This window comes from Python bivittatus, unplaced genomic scaffold, assembly GCF_059951505.1.
Source record: "Python bivittatus isolate LINGU-HERP-01145 unplaced genomic scaffold, Pbiv_v1 ctg000180_np1212, whole genome shotgun sequence".
Classification (NCBI taxonomy): domain Eukaryota; kingdom Metazoa; phylum Chordata; class Lepidosauria; order Squamata; family Pythonidae; genus Python; species Python bivittatus.
Genome location: NW_028277047.1, coordinates 5,244,799 through 5,260,028, shown reverse-complemented (window position 1 = coordinate 5,260,028; position 15,230 = coordinate 5,244,799). Strand labels below are relative to the sequence as shown.

The 15,230-nt window shown below is 44.4% G+C and overlaps 1 protein-coding gene and 1 pseudogene across 1 annotated transcript; one reads left to right on the top strand and one right to left on the bottom strand.

Moving 5' to 3' along the window:
- LOC148216369 (uncharacterized) lies at positions 1 to 743 on the top strand (annotated as a pseudogene).
- Positions 744 to 5,068: 4,325 nt separating this feature from the next.
- Positions 5,069 to 14,735, bottom strand: ACKR1 (atypical chemokine receptor 1 (Duffy blood group)). The gene is made up of 2 exons (XM_007436846.4): positions 14,598 to 14,735; positions 5,069 to 6,177 (listed from the first exon to the last, which is right to left on the bottom strand). The coding sequence occupies exons 1-2, from the start codon at positions 14,616 to 14,618 to the stop codon at positions 5,266 to 5,268; spliced, it is 933 nt and encodes a 310-aa protein (XP_007436908.1). The 5' UTR covers positions 14,619 to 14,735; the 3' UTR covers positions 5,069 to 5,265.
- Between the last annotated feature and the right edge of the window lie 495 nt (positions 14,736 to 15,230).

Below are 15,230 nucleotides of genomic sequence, written 5' to 3'. Positions count from 1 at the left end.
ATGCATTTTCTATCCACCAATGACACCCACCCATTCACTCACCCCTATCCATCCATCCATCCATCCATCCATCCATCCATCCATCCATCCCTCTCTCTCTCTCTCCATCTGTCCATCCATCTATCTATCTGTCCGTCTATGCCTATCTATATATGCATTCATCTATCCACCCATCCATATCTCTGTCTGTCTGTCTGTCTGTCTGTCTATCTATCTATCTATCTATCTATCTATCTATCTATCTATCTATCTATCTATCTCCATCCATCCATCCATCCATCCCTCTCTCTCTCTCTCCATCTGTCCATCCATCTATCTATCTGTCCGTCTATGCCTATCTATATATGCATTCATCTATCCACCCATCCATATCTCTGTCTGTCTGTCTGTCTGTCTGTCTGTCTATCTATCTATCTCCATCCATCCATCCATCCATCTCTCTCTCTCTCCATCTGTCCATCCATCTATCTATCTGTCCGTCTATGCCTATCTATCTATATATGCATTCATCTATTCACCCATCCATATGTCTGTCTGTCTGTCTGTCTGTCTGTCTGTCTGTCTATCTATCTATCTATCTATCTATCTATCTATATCCATCCATCCATCCATCCATCCATCCATCCATCCATCCACCCCGCCGTGCCAGAACTGCTCTCCTGTCGCTGCTGAAATTTCTACTGTCTCCTTTTCCGTCCTTGCATGGAAGTTCTTATTCAGGGTCATCGACCACAGACTCGTGATGCCCTCAGTGCAACAAGAATTGCAAATTTCCTCTTGCTTGCCAATTTAAAACTGCGGCGCGCAGCCCATGGAACCTAATAAACAAGCAGAGATCTCGCTAAAAGGATGGAGTCAGCCGGTCTGGCCGGGGGAATCCGTAATGCTCGTCACGGACAGCAGGGGACAGTGCAGACTCAACAATCCCACCTGGGCTGCTTCAAGGCTCTGTTCCCCCCAATTTTCATAAGGGCATGTTAATTTGATGTGCATTTAAGTTCACTGAGCAATAGTCAATAAAAGCCTGCAGAGAATGAACGAGTGAGGGTATCGGCTGCTTTCAAGCTTCCATTCTGGTTAAAGCATCTCATTTTTAATACGATGAGATTAATAACCGGGCTCGTAAAATGCTTTCAAAGGAGCACGTCAACACTTGGCTGGGGAAGAAAGCAAGTTTGCAATTTTTGTGTGTGTGTCTGTGTTTTTGAAGTTGACGCGCGGAGCACATTGATCAGATGGTCTTCTAAGTGTATTCTTGCATGGGGGCGGGGGGAACCCACAGGAGGGAGGCTCTATCACAAAATATAAAGTCATATTTTGGCCAGGAAGAGCAAGGCAACCCTGGATCCTAGGAACGCACAGATCACCTTTTGCTGGCTTGAAAGTGGTTAACCTTTGGGGGAAAAAGGTGCGGGAGGGCAGTGAGGTTTAGTGAAGGGTAGAATTTTAAGTTCCTTGTTATTCAGGGTAAGGAGAGTAATATAGTTTGATCTCATGTTAGCAATGCCAGTTAGCTAGTTAGTTAGGGGCCAAGTTGCGCCAGACTGCTGGAGATCTGTCCCCACTGATAATCCACAGCACTTCCAATATTTTTCTGCATTTCTTGCCTTGAAAAGGCAGGTGAACATGCCAACCAAATTTTTTTTAGTTGGGAGGAGACTACCAAATGGGCTGGGTCCAGCTTTGTGGCTGAAGGTTGCCCACCCACCTCTGCTTTAGAAGAACATATGCAACTGCTTAATGTGGAATTGGATCATGGATATGCTTGGCTCTGGATTGTCTTTTTTTTTAATAATAATTTTATTAATGATTACAGTAATAAACTCATGCAAACTCCAAAAAAGAGAAAAGAAAAAATAGAAAGTTCAGAGAAAAAAAGGAATAATACAAAAAGAAAAAGGAAAAATATAGCAAAGAAAAAGAAAAGAAATATATAAAGAAATGACTTTCCCCTTCATCACAAGTATAAACAATTTTAACAACTTTTTGCCTTCTCTTAAAATACAACAAACGATCTCTTCATCCTATGTCTCATCTCTTATCTATAAACAAATTTTAAAGCCTCATCATTCAGTCCTGATCAGCAAAAGTCCATTAAGGGTTACCAGAAATAACAACATATCTATGTTAACCTTGATCAAATAAACCCACTTTATATTCCTTCCTTGTATTTTTAACAATCTTGATCCTTAATCCCGTCAAATAATGTCCTAGAGATTTTTTTTTCATTTTTTTCTTTGTTCCTTTTCACAAAATCCTTCAGAGCTTTAACGAGTCTCTTTTGTAAAGCCAATATAAGAGAGTCATCCAAGCCGGCCTTTTGTGTATCCCTTGTAATGGTTAAGACATCAGCTGGTTCCATTTGTACATCCAGCGTAGCATCTTTTTCCGTATCGTTCTTGTAACCTGTCATTTTTTAAATCCACTTTCGGATTGGTCTCAATCTTGCCATGTAAAACATATTCCTTTTCCATAACATCTTTTGAACACTATAGAGGTAGACGCTCTTAAAATTAACTTCTGGGTCTATTGTTCAAAAATATCTTCCCCTACGTCACCTGGCTGTGGATTATAACTTCCTCACAATCCCTCTCTCATTTTCAGGCCCTGATTTACCATTCGTTGTGATGGACCTCTTCTTCTTCTTCTTTTTCTTTTAAAGAAATGGCCAAAATCTTGCAAGCTTCTACAATATTGCTTGTCCCACCTTGCAAGCCTGAGGCAATCATCCCACAGATTCGGTTATTTTTATTTTATTTCACTTGGAGGAAAGCGGGACACTGCTTTAGAGGGCCTCCGTCAAACACAAAGCCAAGTTGTTAACCCCGGCTCTTGAGTGTGAAAACGGGATTTTTCCCAGCCTCCCGGAGGACTGAATCTGTAAATTTATGCCTGCAATTCCGCCCCACTAACCTTGAGCGATGGGCCCATTTGATGCCAAAATTAATTTGGAGCAAAACCGCTTCTCTTGGGAAGTTGCCCGACATTGACTGTTGGGCACTTCTCCAAAATCTCATGTAAAGAAGAGTCTTTTCTTTAAAATTGGAGATGCTGAAAATTAAACCAGGGACTGTTGGTGTTCCAAGACAGGTGTGCCAGTACTGAATTATGTCCCCAATTCTCTCGTCTCTCGGCTACAGTTTGAATCCAACTACCTCAATCTCTTAGGCGTGGAAGATGCGTTTTGGAACAGGGGAAAAAAACACGAAGCAGCTCTCTCTGGTGGGCCTTACCTACCCGCAGTTTTAATGAAGCAAATATTTTGCCTCTCCGCTAGTAAGGAGGAACAATCCTGGGGTTGCTTTCCTGCAGAGCTCAAATCTAATGGCCCTGTGGATGGTGGGAGTGGGGAAGGAAGTAAGGGAAGGTCTTCATTTTAGCTCAAACCTCTGCAGAGTTGCACTGCTTTGCTGCAGCTTGGGTTTCCAGAGCTGGTGGTGCAACCTGATGATGGATATTGGCTTCGAAAGAGGCATTCTGGGAATGAAGCCAGAAGGGGCTCTGGTTCCTTTGCAAGAGAGTCGACAACCTGCATTGGAAAAGACGCAGACAGACAGCCCCGTGGGCGAGGGTTCAGCTTCTTCTTATACCCACCTGGGCAGAAGAGGGACAGAGAGCCATCCTGACCCAGTCCCATCTTTTGGGGTGTGTGGCTACAAAGTCCTGTAGGTGGGGTGGGGGGGAATCGCTACAATGCCATATCTGAAGTACCCTCAAGAATACAACTCAGGGCTGAAGCAAAGAGACTCTGTCTCAGCGTTCAAATGATCAAGCACGGCGTCTTGCTAAGCCAGGTTAGAGCTGAACATGCTCCTTGGTTTGGCAATGGAATTGCGAGGGGGCTCTGGGAGGGTGCAAATTAGTGGGCAGGGAAGCATGGACAGCCATCCATCATGGCTTGCTCATTGTTGGTGGAGAGGTAACTCAGAATCTCTCCCCGAAGCCAAAATGGAGAAGCTACTTCTGGAGGAGAAATGAGGCAGAAGACCCCGTTCATCCACTGAGGGCCAATTCATGCTCCTCCCACCAGGCGCAATTAGGTTCCATTTAACAAGCCAGGATGATGTAGAGGGTGGTGTAGCACCGTGTTTCTCAAACTTGGCAACTTTAAGACAGGTGGACTTCAACTCCCACCTGTCTTAAAGTTGCCAAGTTTGAGAAATACTGGTGTAGCATCACGTGACAATGCAGGAGACTCAGCAGTCAAAGGTCTCCTAATTAGAAGGTCTGTCCTATTTCTTCCAAGTGTGGTCATTCCCGCTTTCCACCAATTGTCTTAGAGGGAAACTGTAATCAACTCCAGGTTGGGCCTTCTCAGAAACAGAAGTTGCCCGTGACCCCTTGATTAACAAATGCTTCTGGTTGCCCCTCGCTGTTTATTTTGGCACCTTGCAATCCATCGCTTCCCAAAAGGCGAGTAAGAACAATCACTTGGTAGTTTGGGAGCAATTAGCCACTTAAATCAAGCGCTCTCCTTAGATGAATCATTGCTGTGTTGGAAGGTCAGAAGTTTAGAGGATCAAAACAAAAGAGGGGTTTTCCTTCCCTTACCAGGGGATGACGTTCTTCTGGCCAACTCTAGGACAATAAAGTCCTTTCCATACTGAGGGCATGTGTTGTGAGTCTTTCTCTATTTCCCTGATCCTGGAGCTTCAAGAGGGCAAAGAACTTATCTTGAATTTTTCCAGGATGGGTTTTCCATGGTTGGACGTTCCCTACTAAGGCTGGAGTTCTCACTCTGATCTTAGAGAGATCATTTTAGGGGAAAAAGAAATCCTACGGTTGTTGGAATGCAACAACCATGCCTATACTAGAGGTGGTTCAACAGGTATTTGTCTAAGACCATTATCTGGACAGAGGGGAAGCATCAAGTCTGCAATGACCTTCCATTGCTCCTGCCTGTATAGGTTTTGTAGTCACACCCACCTTACCCCAACTTCTCTCCTACCAGCAAGGCAATCAAATATAATTCCAAACGGGGATCGTGCCTCAAAATCCAGCACTAGAAGTCTTCTCTGCAGCTAAGTGCCAGAATCGACTCAGCCAAAGCATACAAACGGGCCCATTTTCAAAAAAGCTTTTATTTGCGATGCAGAAAACACCCTTGTTGAAGCCAGAACTCAAAGGCAGAATTTGGTTTGTTGCATAATTAAAGCTTGCTTGTCACAGCACCAGGGATGGGCCTCCATAGCTTCATTGCAGGAAGGGAAGGAGATGCAACAGGGAGGTCCAGTTCCAGATTGTGGAAAGGAGAGACCTTTCAAATTAGCACTTCCCCATTTGGACTGTCCTTCGGTGATAAAAGCCCAACCCCAAAATTAACAAGGGGCACAGGTAGCAGTGAAGGATACCCCATCCTTCAGAGAACCCCAGAAAGGAGTTGAGATGTTCCAGAAAACTGCAAGCTTGGGTAAGTGATGTTTCTTCCTGAAGCATGACCAGAAACACGGCGACACCATAGGGGGCCCAGAAGAGATAAAAAACCCAGCTGATATTAAAATGGGGGTGCCAGCTCTTTCCACACCCTTTGAGACACATCATGGTGGGTGGGAGAAGTACGAAAATGACCAAGCAGAAAACAACATGGACCAGGGACCAGGTGTGAAGCTCAGTGAGACCATTTGGGACACAGACTCCATTAGTGCTGCTCACCAGAGCCGCTGGGGTCGCACAGAGGAATCCCATGATCCAGAGCAGGGTGGGCAAAAGTGGCCTGGGGAGACCCCAGGGACTTTGGCAGGCACTGCCAGCTGCCAGCAACCCCTGAGCAAAGAGGCACCCGAACTTCAGTCCATGGGCCACTTGGCAGAGTCGGTCTTCAAAGGCCCATCTCCGGCTGATTCCCAGGGCGAAAAAGGGCAAAATGGAAGCAAAGGTGACCCCCGCTATTGCGAGCAGAAAGAGTTCCACTTTGCCTGGATGGCGTTGATCCCAAAACCGAGGGCACTTGGCCAAGGCGACCCCAAGCATCACATTGCCTAAGATTCCCAGGGTGCTGGCTATTCCCAGGAAAATCGGAATACCACCAATAAACGTGGAGCAAAAAGTGTACTGGCACGGTTCAGCGACGTTCTGTGGCCAGTAGTCTTCCTCTGTTTCATTCTGGGTGAAGTTGTCGATCTGCTGCCAGAAATCTGGGTCGGCTGAGAAATTGAAGATGATGCTGTAGCTTTGATCCTACAGGTTGGAGAGGGGAAGACGGAGAGGTGAGCGGCATAAGAGAAACTATGAAAAATATATGAAAGAAAATAGGAATGAGAGAGAACGTGAAAGCCTGGGTGGTAGGATGCTGAAGATGCTGGAATAGGAGTATGGAGACCCCGGTTCTAGTTCCCTCAACCATGGAAGCTGCTCCTCCAACTTTGGAGTCACACCAAGGGACTTTGTAGTCATACCCATGACAGAAAATCATGCGAATGACATAAATGGCATTAAGTACCTCAGTTCTCATTCAGTGGATTTCGGGCTTCCACAGACACCACTTCCTGCCTATTAGACTATAAAACTGAGGTTGAAATTTACCTGGAACCCTTGAATGCAGACACGTTAATGGAGGAGTCACTGGAATAACACCACCAAAGTTGGTCACATGGGAATTTGGGTTGTGGAAGATGAAATGAAACAAAACTGAGCAAGATTAGCTTACCCCTAGTGAAGTTATTTCATTTTTTTCCCTGCCTCCTGTAAAATTCAGAGTTTTGAGAATGTCCTCCTTGGGCAAAACTCCATGGCAAATTGTGGGGGTATGCAAGGAAGAGGTGATAACTGCAAGGAAATACCATATCCAGAAGTGTGATTCCATCTTTTGACCAAGTCATTTCAGGAGCTTTCATGTTATCTTTTCCCAGATAATGTCTTCCATTTACTGGAAGTTAAGCATAAACTGAAAATATGCAGTGCAACTTGTTGAAGTTAACTGAGGTCATCCACAGGTTGGTGAGCTTCAAGGGTGTCGGTCCTACAATCCCTCATTCAGCATGACCGTAGATAGCTGAGAGATGATGGGCCTTGAAGTCCTACATGTCTGGGTGATGTGAAGCATCAGATAAGCACATCTGCTCACTCCTCCGGTGGGATCCCATAGATAGTACATTAAAACTAAAATTTGAAGAAATGTGGCTAAAAATACATTGGGCCAGTTCTCCTTGGGTTTAGAAGTTATGCCTGATGTGGTATTCTTAATCCAGAAAGATTATGAAGTATGTTTGTAAGCCTATAAAAAAGTCTATAAAATGCCACAAGACGCTGTGCCGTTCTAATCTGGAAACTACCCCATTTTTTTAGACTCAAGATTTCTCCCCAAGCAGGGGGAATTTCCATTCCAAGGACTGGGAAGAGAAGTCATAACCACCCTGGGGAAGATTTATGAGCTGTTTCTAGGAAGTTCCGCATCTCTCTATTTTTTTGCTTGTCATATTCACTTAGAATAATTGCATTTGGAAGAGGATATAGAGTATAAGAATATGCTACATTAACTTGCAAGGTAGGGCCACAGACTTTTCTGCTGCCAGATTTAACTCTTTAACTCTTCTTTCTTGTAGTCCGAAATCCAGCGCCCGCACGCCTTATACCCCCGTAACACCCCATAACACACAGGGACATTTTTTTTCTTCCTTACTCAATAAAGGATGGTGTGTTTCGATTTTTTTTTTTTTTTAACTAGAAGAAGGTTTGCATCTGCCTTATGTTGAAAATGAACTAGCCGTACAATCACAACACAACTTTATCCCAGTCAATTATTGGACTGTCCTTTCTCCCTGTGGTTTTGGAAACTACTCCATGGATGTGGGATGGCAAGAAGGAAGATGCTGGCAGACAGAACCGCGGGCCCCGTAGCCTGCTCTGCCCCTCTTAATTTATTTGCCATCTTGGAAAGCAGCATTGTCAAAGTTAAATAAAGATTCAACTGTGAGCTTAATTGGGTTTTAGATACAGAAGCCGCGCCATTCTGCCTCTCGCCTCAGGCATCAAAAATGTAGGCCTAGTCCCTGTTGGTTCCTTGTCTCTGTACAAGGGGATTGTTTAAGCATTTCTTTGCCAAGGAGGAGAAATAGGTGCCCTTCAGCGTTGGGCAGTCAATGACCCACCCGTCTGAATGGCAAAGACCATGAAAGGGGATGCTTAATTTTGACGGAGCAATTTGGGGTGCTCTGTGGAGCACAGAACGAGGTGGCCTCAGGTGGTCTGTTGGTGATACATCTCTGTGTTAAATTAGGATATTGAGTCAGTTCCTCTGATCAGCCATGAAGTTCACTGGGGGGCATAGAACTCATCCCCCTCCTTTCAGCTTAGCCTACCTTACAAGGGTGTTGGGGGATAACACTGGATGAGGATCATGTCTGCACATCTTGAACAAGTGGGGGAAAAGGAGGAGAGCCGAGAAGATAGGAAGAGCAACTTGGTTTGAAGATGTCAGCCCAGTCTGCCAAAGGTGTGGGGCCGAGGGGAGCTTTTGCGTATCCCAAGGAGGCTTTGTATGTGTTTGTGTTTAAGATTTCAAAGAACAGGGGATCTATTTGGCTCAGAAAAAAGGAAAAAAGTTACTGAAGGGCACACTTCCTTGGCATATGAATTCATTTCCCTCCCAGACATTTCCTTTGATAACTTTATGCCTCCCTTGCTAGATGGCCACTCTGAATTAATGGAAATTTATCTCTCACCTTAGCCTTTCCTTAAACACATTTATTATCTGGGAGTTATGCTTATGGCTTGTCAAACAGCATGGGAAAAGACCAACTTTGGGAGGCTGAGAGAGACCTGCCCCGAAGGGGAACCTGAGACTGAAATAAGGGGGGGGGGGAGGAAGAGGAGGAGGAAGAGGAGGAAATTTTTAGCGTGATGGTACAGACAGACAAATGGAGACTGGGGCTCCAGTTGGCCATCCACACAACAGCGTTGTGGTCAGAGATTTGCTGGAAGACAAGTCCACCAAAGGTTGAAGGCTGTGCAGAAACTTTAGGGATGCCGTGTTCCCGCAGGGATGAAAAACAGAGCTGTTGTGTCAGATAATGAAGACTTCAGAAAGGATCACCCCCAACCCCGTAGGGGAAGAATCCCAGGCTATTTGCAAAAGTTGTTGGGTGTCTAATTGGGAAACGCTTGCGTTAATTCAGAATCTTTGGAATAAATGGAAGGAAAGAGGAAAAGGAAATCAGTGTTTTCCCCAAGTGCCTACCATACAAAATAAATTGTTGCTGAGTTTGACGTGACTTCATTAAGCTGAATATCCAAACTATAATTGCAAACATCTTTAACACACCCTCACTGCATTAGACCAAATTTCTGCCTACTCAAGAACTCTGGTTTCAGCAGGAAATTTGATGGTCTAAAGCAGTGTTTCTCAACCTTGGCAACTTTAAGATATGTGGAATTCAAGTTGAAGTCCACACATCTTAAAGCTGCCAAGGTTGAGAAACACTGGTCTAAAGGCTCACAAACAGGGGATGTGTATGTGTGTGTGCGTGAAGAGAGAGAGAGATTTTCCTGCAATTTGTTCCCTGCATTATGCTACAGGAAGATACGCTGCCATTGAGCATGAAGGTTTTACTTAAATATGGGTTACTCTCAGCAGTGAGGAGAATGAAGAGAACAAGGTGGGATCAAAACAAGAAGAAAGGAATCAGAAAAAATTGAGAAAGCAGTGAAAGGAATTAACACTGTGCCAAAATCTGGGTTGCAGTTTGTCAAAGTTTTATTTCCCTGAAGAAAAAGAGATTCCATTTTAATACATTTTGTCAGGATGCTTGAGAATTTCTTCTGGATTTCTCCTGGCAGGTTGGACCTTCCTTTACTGCTGGTATCATGTTATGGGATAGATCTTCATATAATTCCATCAACTGGAAGCCTCCCTGGCTGCTCATATTTCCCAGTCCGAAAAATCAGAACTCCCCAATATCTTCTGTTGGGAATGATGGGGAAGCCAGGGAGGCTGCAGCTGGTATGAAAAAGATGTGTGCAAAATAAATAAATAAATAAATAAATTCACACTCTTTCTGGGGTCACTAAGCAATTGCAACAATCCCACCCTTGGCTGGGGAGAACTGCACCTAAATCCTCTTCTCTTTTGAAAGAAAAATCTTCTTCAACCAACTGAATGAGAATACTAAAGCTGTATTTTTGCCTCTCCCCCTCTCCCCTTGTTAAACCAGTCTTGCTGGAGAAACTATTCCCAACAGATTATTTCCTTCCTACACAGGACTGAAAAACACAATTCCTATCCTTGAAAATCCGCCATCCATGCAATTTCCCAGTCCTTTTTCGCCCCGAAAGTCTTGTGGCCGTGAGTTCCGTAAGTGAATTCTGCATCTCATAGAGGCAATATTTTATAAAGGAAAGGCCTTGGCTAATTCCATAAGAAAAATCCCACTGCCCCGCGGCAGAAAAGAAGCGATTCATTTCTGTTTTGACTGCAATAAATTAAAAAAAAAAATCTAAACAATGGCCTGGCACAGCTACCCAGCAATACCCCTTCGCCCATTTCTGCAGTGGAAGCCCATTATCCAATTAACCTGGGAGAGGTGCCAATCCTTTGCTACAGCTTCATGAATGCACCGTTCCCTCCCTGCCGGCAGATGGAAACTGGCCTGGGTTTTTCTACTGCTCACGGTTGAAATTAATGGGGTGGCTGACTACGTTGCTCCAAAAATATTTCCTGTATTTATTTCGCAAGAGGGTGAGCTATTGTTCCCGCAATCCATCACATTCTTGGTGGCACAGGAAATATAAGGCTAGGAAAAATGGCTCCAAAAGAGCACTGAGAAGGGGAATAAGGAGAGAAATGTTGCTCAGAGGAGTAGCCAGCCATTCTGGGAAATTGCCCCAATGAGAGGAGAAAAAGTTTAGGGCAAAGAGGTTATCACTTCTTCTCCCCCCCGCCGCCGCCCCCCAGGCCTGCAGGTTCATGTAGTTAAAATTGCCCTTGTGCTTTCCCCCCTATCACTTCTCACTTAAGGAAAGAAAAAAAAAATTCTGCAAAGTTCTCCCAGCTGGACGAGTGTGGTGTGTGGGTGCGTGGTCTGTTTTTGCACAATCCTCTCTCCCGTGGCCTTCAGCCCTTCTAGCTTCCCTCGTTCTTAATCGTCAGCCAGAGAAGACCTCCGTCCCTCTGAGTCTGTTCAAAAACCATCCCAGGAAGAAATCTGACAGAAATTCTCAAGCATCCTGAGCATAAGATGGAAAAACAGAAGCCAACTTTGTACAGGGGGAAATGGGAGAAATTGCAAGTAGGGACTTCCAAATCCAGACGTTCCTTTAACATTTCTTCCATCCTGGTTTAACCCATCAAGCTTTCTTAATTTTATCCCTGTGCTAAAGTTTAGGGTTGAAACAGGTCACTCCTAAATCCAGAAGGGCTCAAGGTGGCCGTCATGCGAGCAGCAGATGATTGGAACAGTGGAAAGGGGGTCCACAGGCCAACCCACGTATCATGGCTCTGTAGCATCAGTTCTTGGCAGAGACTAAGCAAATTAACTCAGGTTTGACTGTTCCCTGTGCTATGGGATTATAACTCAAGCAGTGCTCAGAGATCCTAAAGGTGCCAAAGAATAAGATTTGAAGAGACCGACCAGGCCCCTTCTGTTCCCCCTAAATCTGGGGGTACTACTGTGAGTTAGTACAAATTTCTCCACTCAGAAGGAAGTGGGTTGAGAGGAATATCCAGGTTGGAGATGATCATTTTCCAGAAAGATTGAAACCTGGGTTTTCCTTTTCAAGTGAAGGCTGACGATGTCGTCATCCGCGGGCCCAAGCGTCGGTGGAAAAAGGGTGCTTGTGTGCGTGCGAGAGAGATCGCTTCTCCAAGCAAAACCTTGCTCGAAGCGGGTGAGTGGTGAATTTTTATATGTTTAATCATTCTTCCTTGTGGCCTCCGTATCGTTCCTGTGTGGAAAGAGATGAAACCATTTTTCATCCCCTTCCTTTAGGTTACGATAAGATCACAGGCTTGAATTAGAAAAAGATGTTGCACGAAGCCCAGCCAATTCATCCACCATCGTAGTTTAACCAAGCAGAGATCCCAACTTCTCCTAAAAGCTGAACATCCTTTCCTTCTTTCTTTTCCTCCTCTCCCTCCCTTCCTCCTCCCCTCTATTTTTATTCCTTGGAAAACATATTTCTACTCCATCTTTTAATTTAAAAACATCTCAAGCTGCTTTCCCAAGGAGGAGCATCATTAAAATACAATAAAATTGCTAAATTGCAAACCCAATAAAAACAGTAAAATATAGAATGCAGCATAAAATAATAAAGAGCTTTACAATAAAATTTCAGAAGCGGCGCAGAAAATCATTAAGACAAGTGTTTCTGGGCCAGACTGGAGCTCTGACTTAACTCGCTTTCCCTCCCATCAGAAAGGCAGCCTGAATGGCAAACCGGCAGCTTCTCTTTACGGGTTGTCCTCCTAGTAAATGGCAGGCAAAGATATACTACTTCAGCCTTCACTTGAAAAGGAAAACCCAGGTTTCAATCTTTCTGGAAAATGATCATCTCCAACCTGGATATTCCTCTCAACCCACTTCCTTCTGAGTGGAGAAATTTGTACTAACTCACAGTAGTACCCCCAGATTTAGGGGGAACAGAAGGGGCCTGGTCGTTCTCTTCAAGTCTTATTCTTTGGCACCTTTAGGATCTCTGAGCACTGCTTGAGTTATAATCCCATAGCACAGGGAACAGTCAAACCCGAGTTAATTTGCTTAGTCTCTGCCAAGAACTGATGCTACAGAGCCACGATACGTGGGTTGGCCTGTGGACCCCCTTTCCACTGTTCCAATCATCTGCTGCTCGCATGATGGCCACCTTGAGCCCTTCTGGATTTAGGAGTGACCTGTTTCATGAACATGGGGATTCTACCAAGATCGCAAATCTAAAACTTATTGCTAGACCCATCCGTTGCATGTGTTCCCACCTGGCAAACGGTTGCACTTCTGGTATTTGCCTTTCGACTGTGACCGGTGGGTAACCTGGTTTTTGCCATGCATTTCTGCACCTCGATCTGCGTGCACTGAAATCGCCCCCTCCCAGCGCTTTTACAAAATCCGAGCCTTTTCCTTGCGCAGCACGAGGCCTTTAGTCAGGCTAAAATAAAAATGGCTTATCTGTTGTGCCCCATGCGTGTTCCCCTCACAAATTCGTCTGTGCAAATTAAGGGACTGTTTATGGGAGCAAAGGCATTTTGCTTGGTTGAATAATATCATTTTGTCTATTGATATTTCAGGCTTTTATAGATTGATTGTCTAGCCTCTCTTTGCAGTTTTCTTATGACTGTATATAAATACTGTTATTTCTGGGAGATTTGGGGAAAAACATTTCTTTCTTTCTTCTCATGACATATAAAATTTCCATTTAAATACCGATTTAGAAGGTCTATATCCTTCAGTCTACTACAATTGGGATCATATATAGCTGTCTTGTATCAAATTGCATAATTCTTTCACTTTTTATTGTCTGCACAGGAAGGTCACAGGCTTCTAGGGAATGAATTTTGCCTTCTTTTCATGATTATTTTGCTGGCTGATTTCTGCTCCAGAAAGGTTAATGTCAGATTTGAAAGAAGAGATCCAAACATAAATTAATTTACTGGTTGGTTTGAGGTTAGCAATGAAATTTACTTTTGATAAAGGTTCAGAATAAGTTTCTCTTTTTTTGTCTTGGCCAAAAATATCCATATTTTGGGGGGCGGGGGGCATTTCTCTGCTTCTCAGAAACACTTCCTGGAAGGCCATGTAACCATTCGGTAGCCTGAGATTGCATGGTAGTTCCTGGAAGTTTTGCAAAAGCAAAGCAGCCCCCCCTACTCTGTGAACACAACCCAAACTCTATTGTGCCCTTTCAGAAATGAATTGTTTGGAACACTTTATTTTTCCTGAGGAAGAACAAACATAACACCCAGCTTATTTCAACAAAACAGTCCTCCAGCTTTTGTCTGAGTCAGCCTTTATGTATTTGTAGATCCCCATCTTGCCTTTCCTTCAGAAGATTAAAATTTAAAGTGGCGTACATGGAGCTCCTTCCTCCCATTTTTTACCCACAACAACCCTGTGGGTAAAAAGCTTTTTAGCTAAAAAAGTTTTTCTAGCTAAAAGCATCTATGGACTTTCCGTGGCTGAGACAGGAGTTGAACCCAGATCTCTTGACTCCTTGTCCAACTCTTTCACCACTACACCGGCTTTCTGAGGTATTAAGTCTTCATCTGTATTTATACCTATTCCTAAATCTATAAATCTCAATGTATATAATACTCCTTCCACAAAGTTTCTTTACAACAACCTTGTAAGCTAGACTAGACTGAGAGAAAGTTCCCCAAGAAGTTTCTGTGGCCAAGGGGGGACTTGAACCCAGGTCTTCCCACTCCAAGTCCAGCACCCTCACCTCTAGACCATTCTGGTTCTTGGGTTGAGGGGGAGGGATTGTCCCAATGTCCTCCAGGGAGCCTCCATGGCTAAGGGGGGACTGGAAGGATCTCTCCACTCCTAGTCTAGCACCTTCACCGTTGCATTACATTAGTTCCCCTCTCTTCTTCCCCCCCAAGCTTTGATCTCCTTCCCCCACATTTTGACCCCCCCCCCTCAGTTTTTGATCTCAAAAACTTTGCAAAGACTCACAGTCTGAATGCAGTTACCCATGATGTCTACTCCAAGCGTGGTGGCTTCTACTGAAGTCTGTGATCTTGTAGACCCAACAGCCTTCAGAGTTGGCAAATGGTCCTGTAAGATAAGATGGTGGGGGAAGGAGGGGGAAAGAAGATAAAGCAAAGTGGGTGTGCTCTTGGGTTTCAAGAGACAGGATACACCAAGCGGATTGAATCTTCCGAGTGGGAAATGGAAGGCACCGGAGATATGGACGTTTGGCAAGACTTTGAGGAAATATCTCTAGAACATTCAGAAGGCGTGCCAAGCTGCAGAAATCTCCTCCTTTGACTTTCTTCCTGTCTTGGTAACCATCTCCAAAGTGGGCCAAGACCAACAAAGAGTTTAAGGAAGAGTTCCCCGAAGAGGAGAGCCAAGTCAGGTCAGTATAGCAAAACCAACAGCAAGCTTTGTGTGATGTCTTGAAGACAAACCCATTTCTTTCTGAGGCACTGTAACAGTGCATGGTCTTCTTCATAGAAATATGGCAGAGAGAAGGAGCATCATGTAGACCCATCGATGTTGTTGAAGACACAGGAAAGAGGATGGGGTGAATGGTGGAAGGACACATATCTACAGATAGTGACCATTAGCAAAAGACTAGGGGTT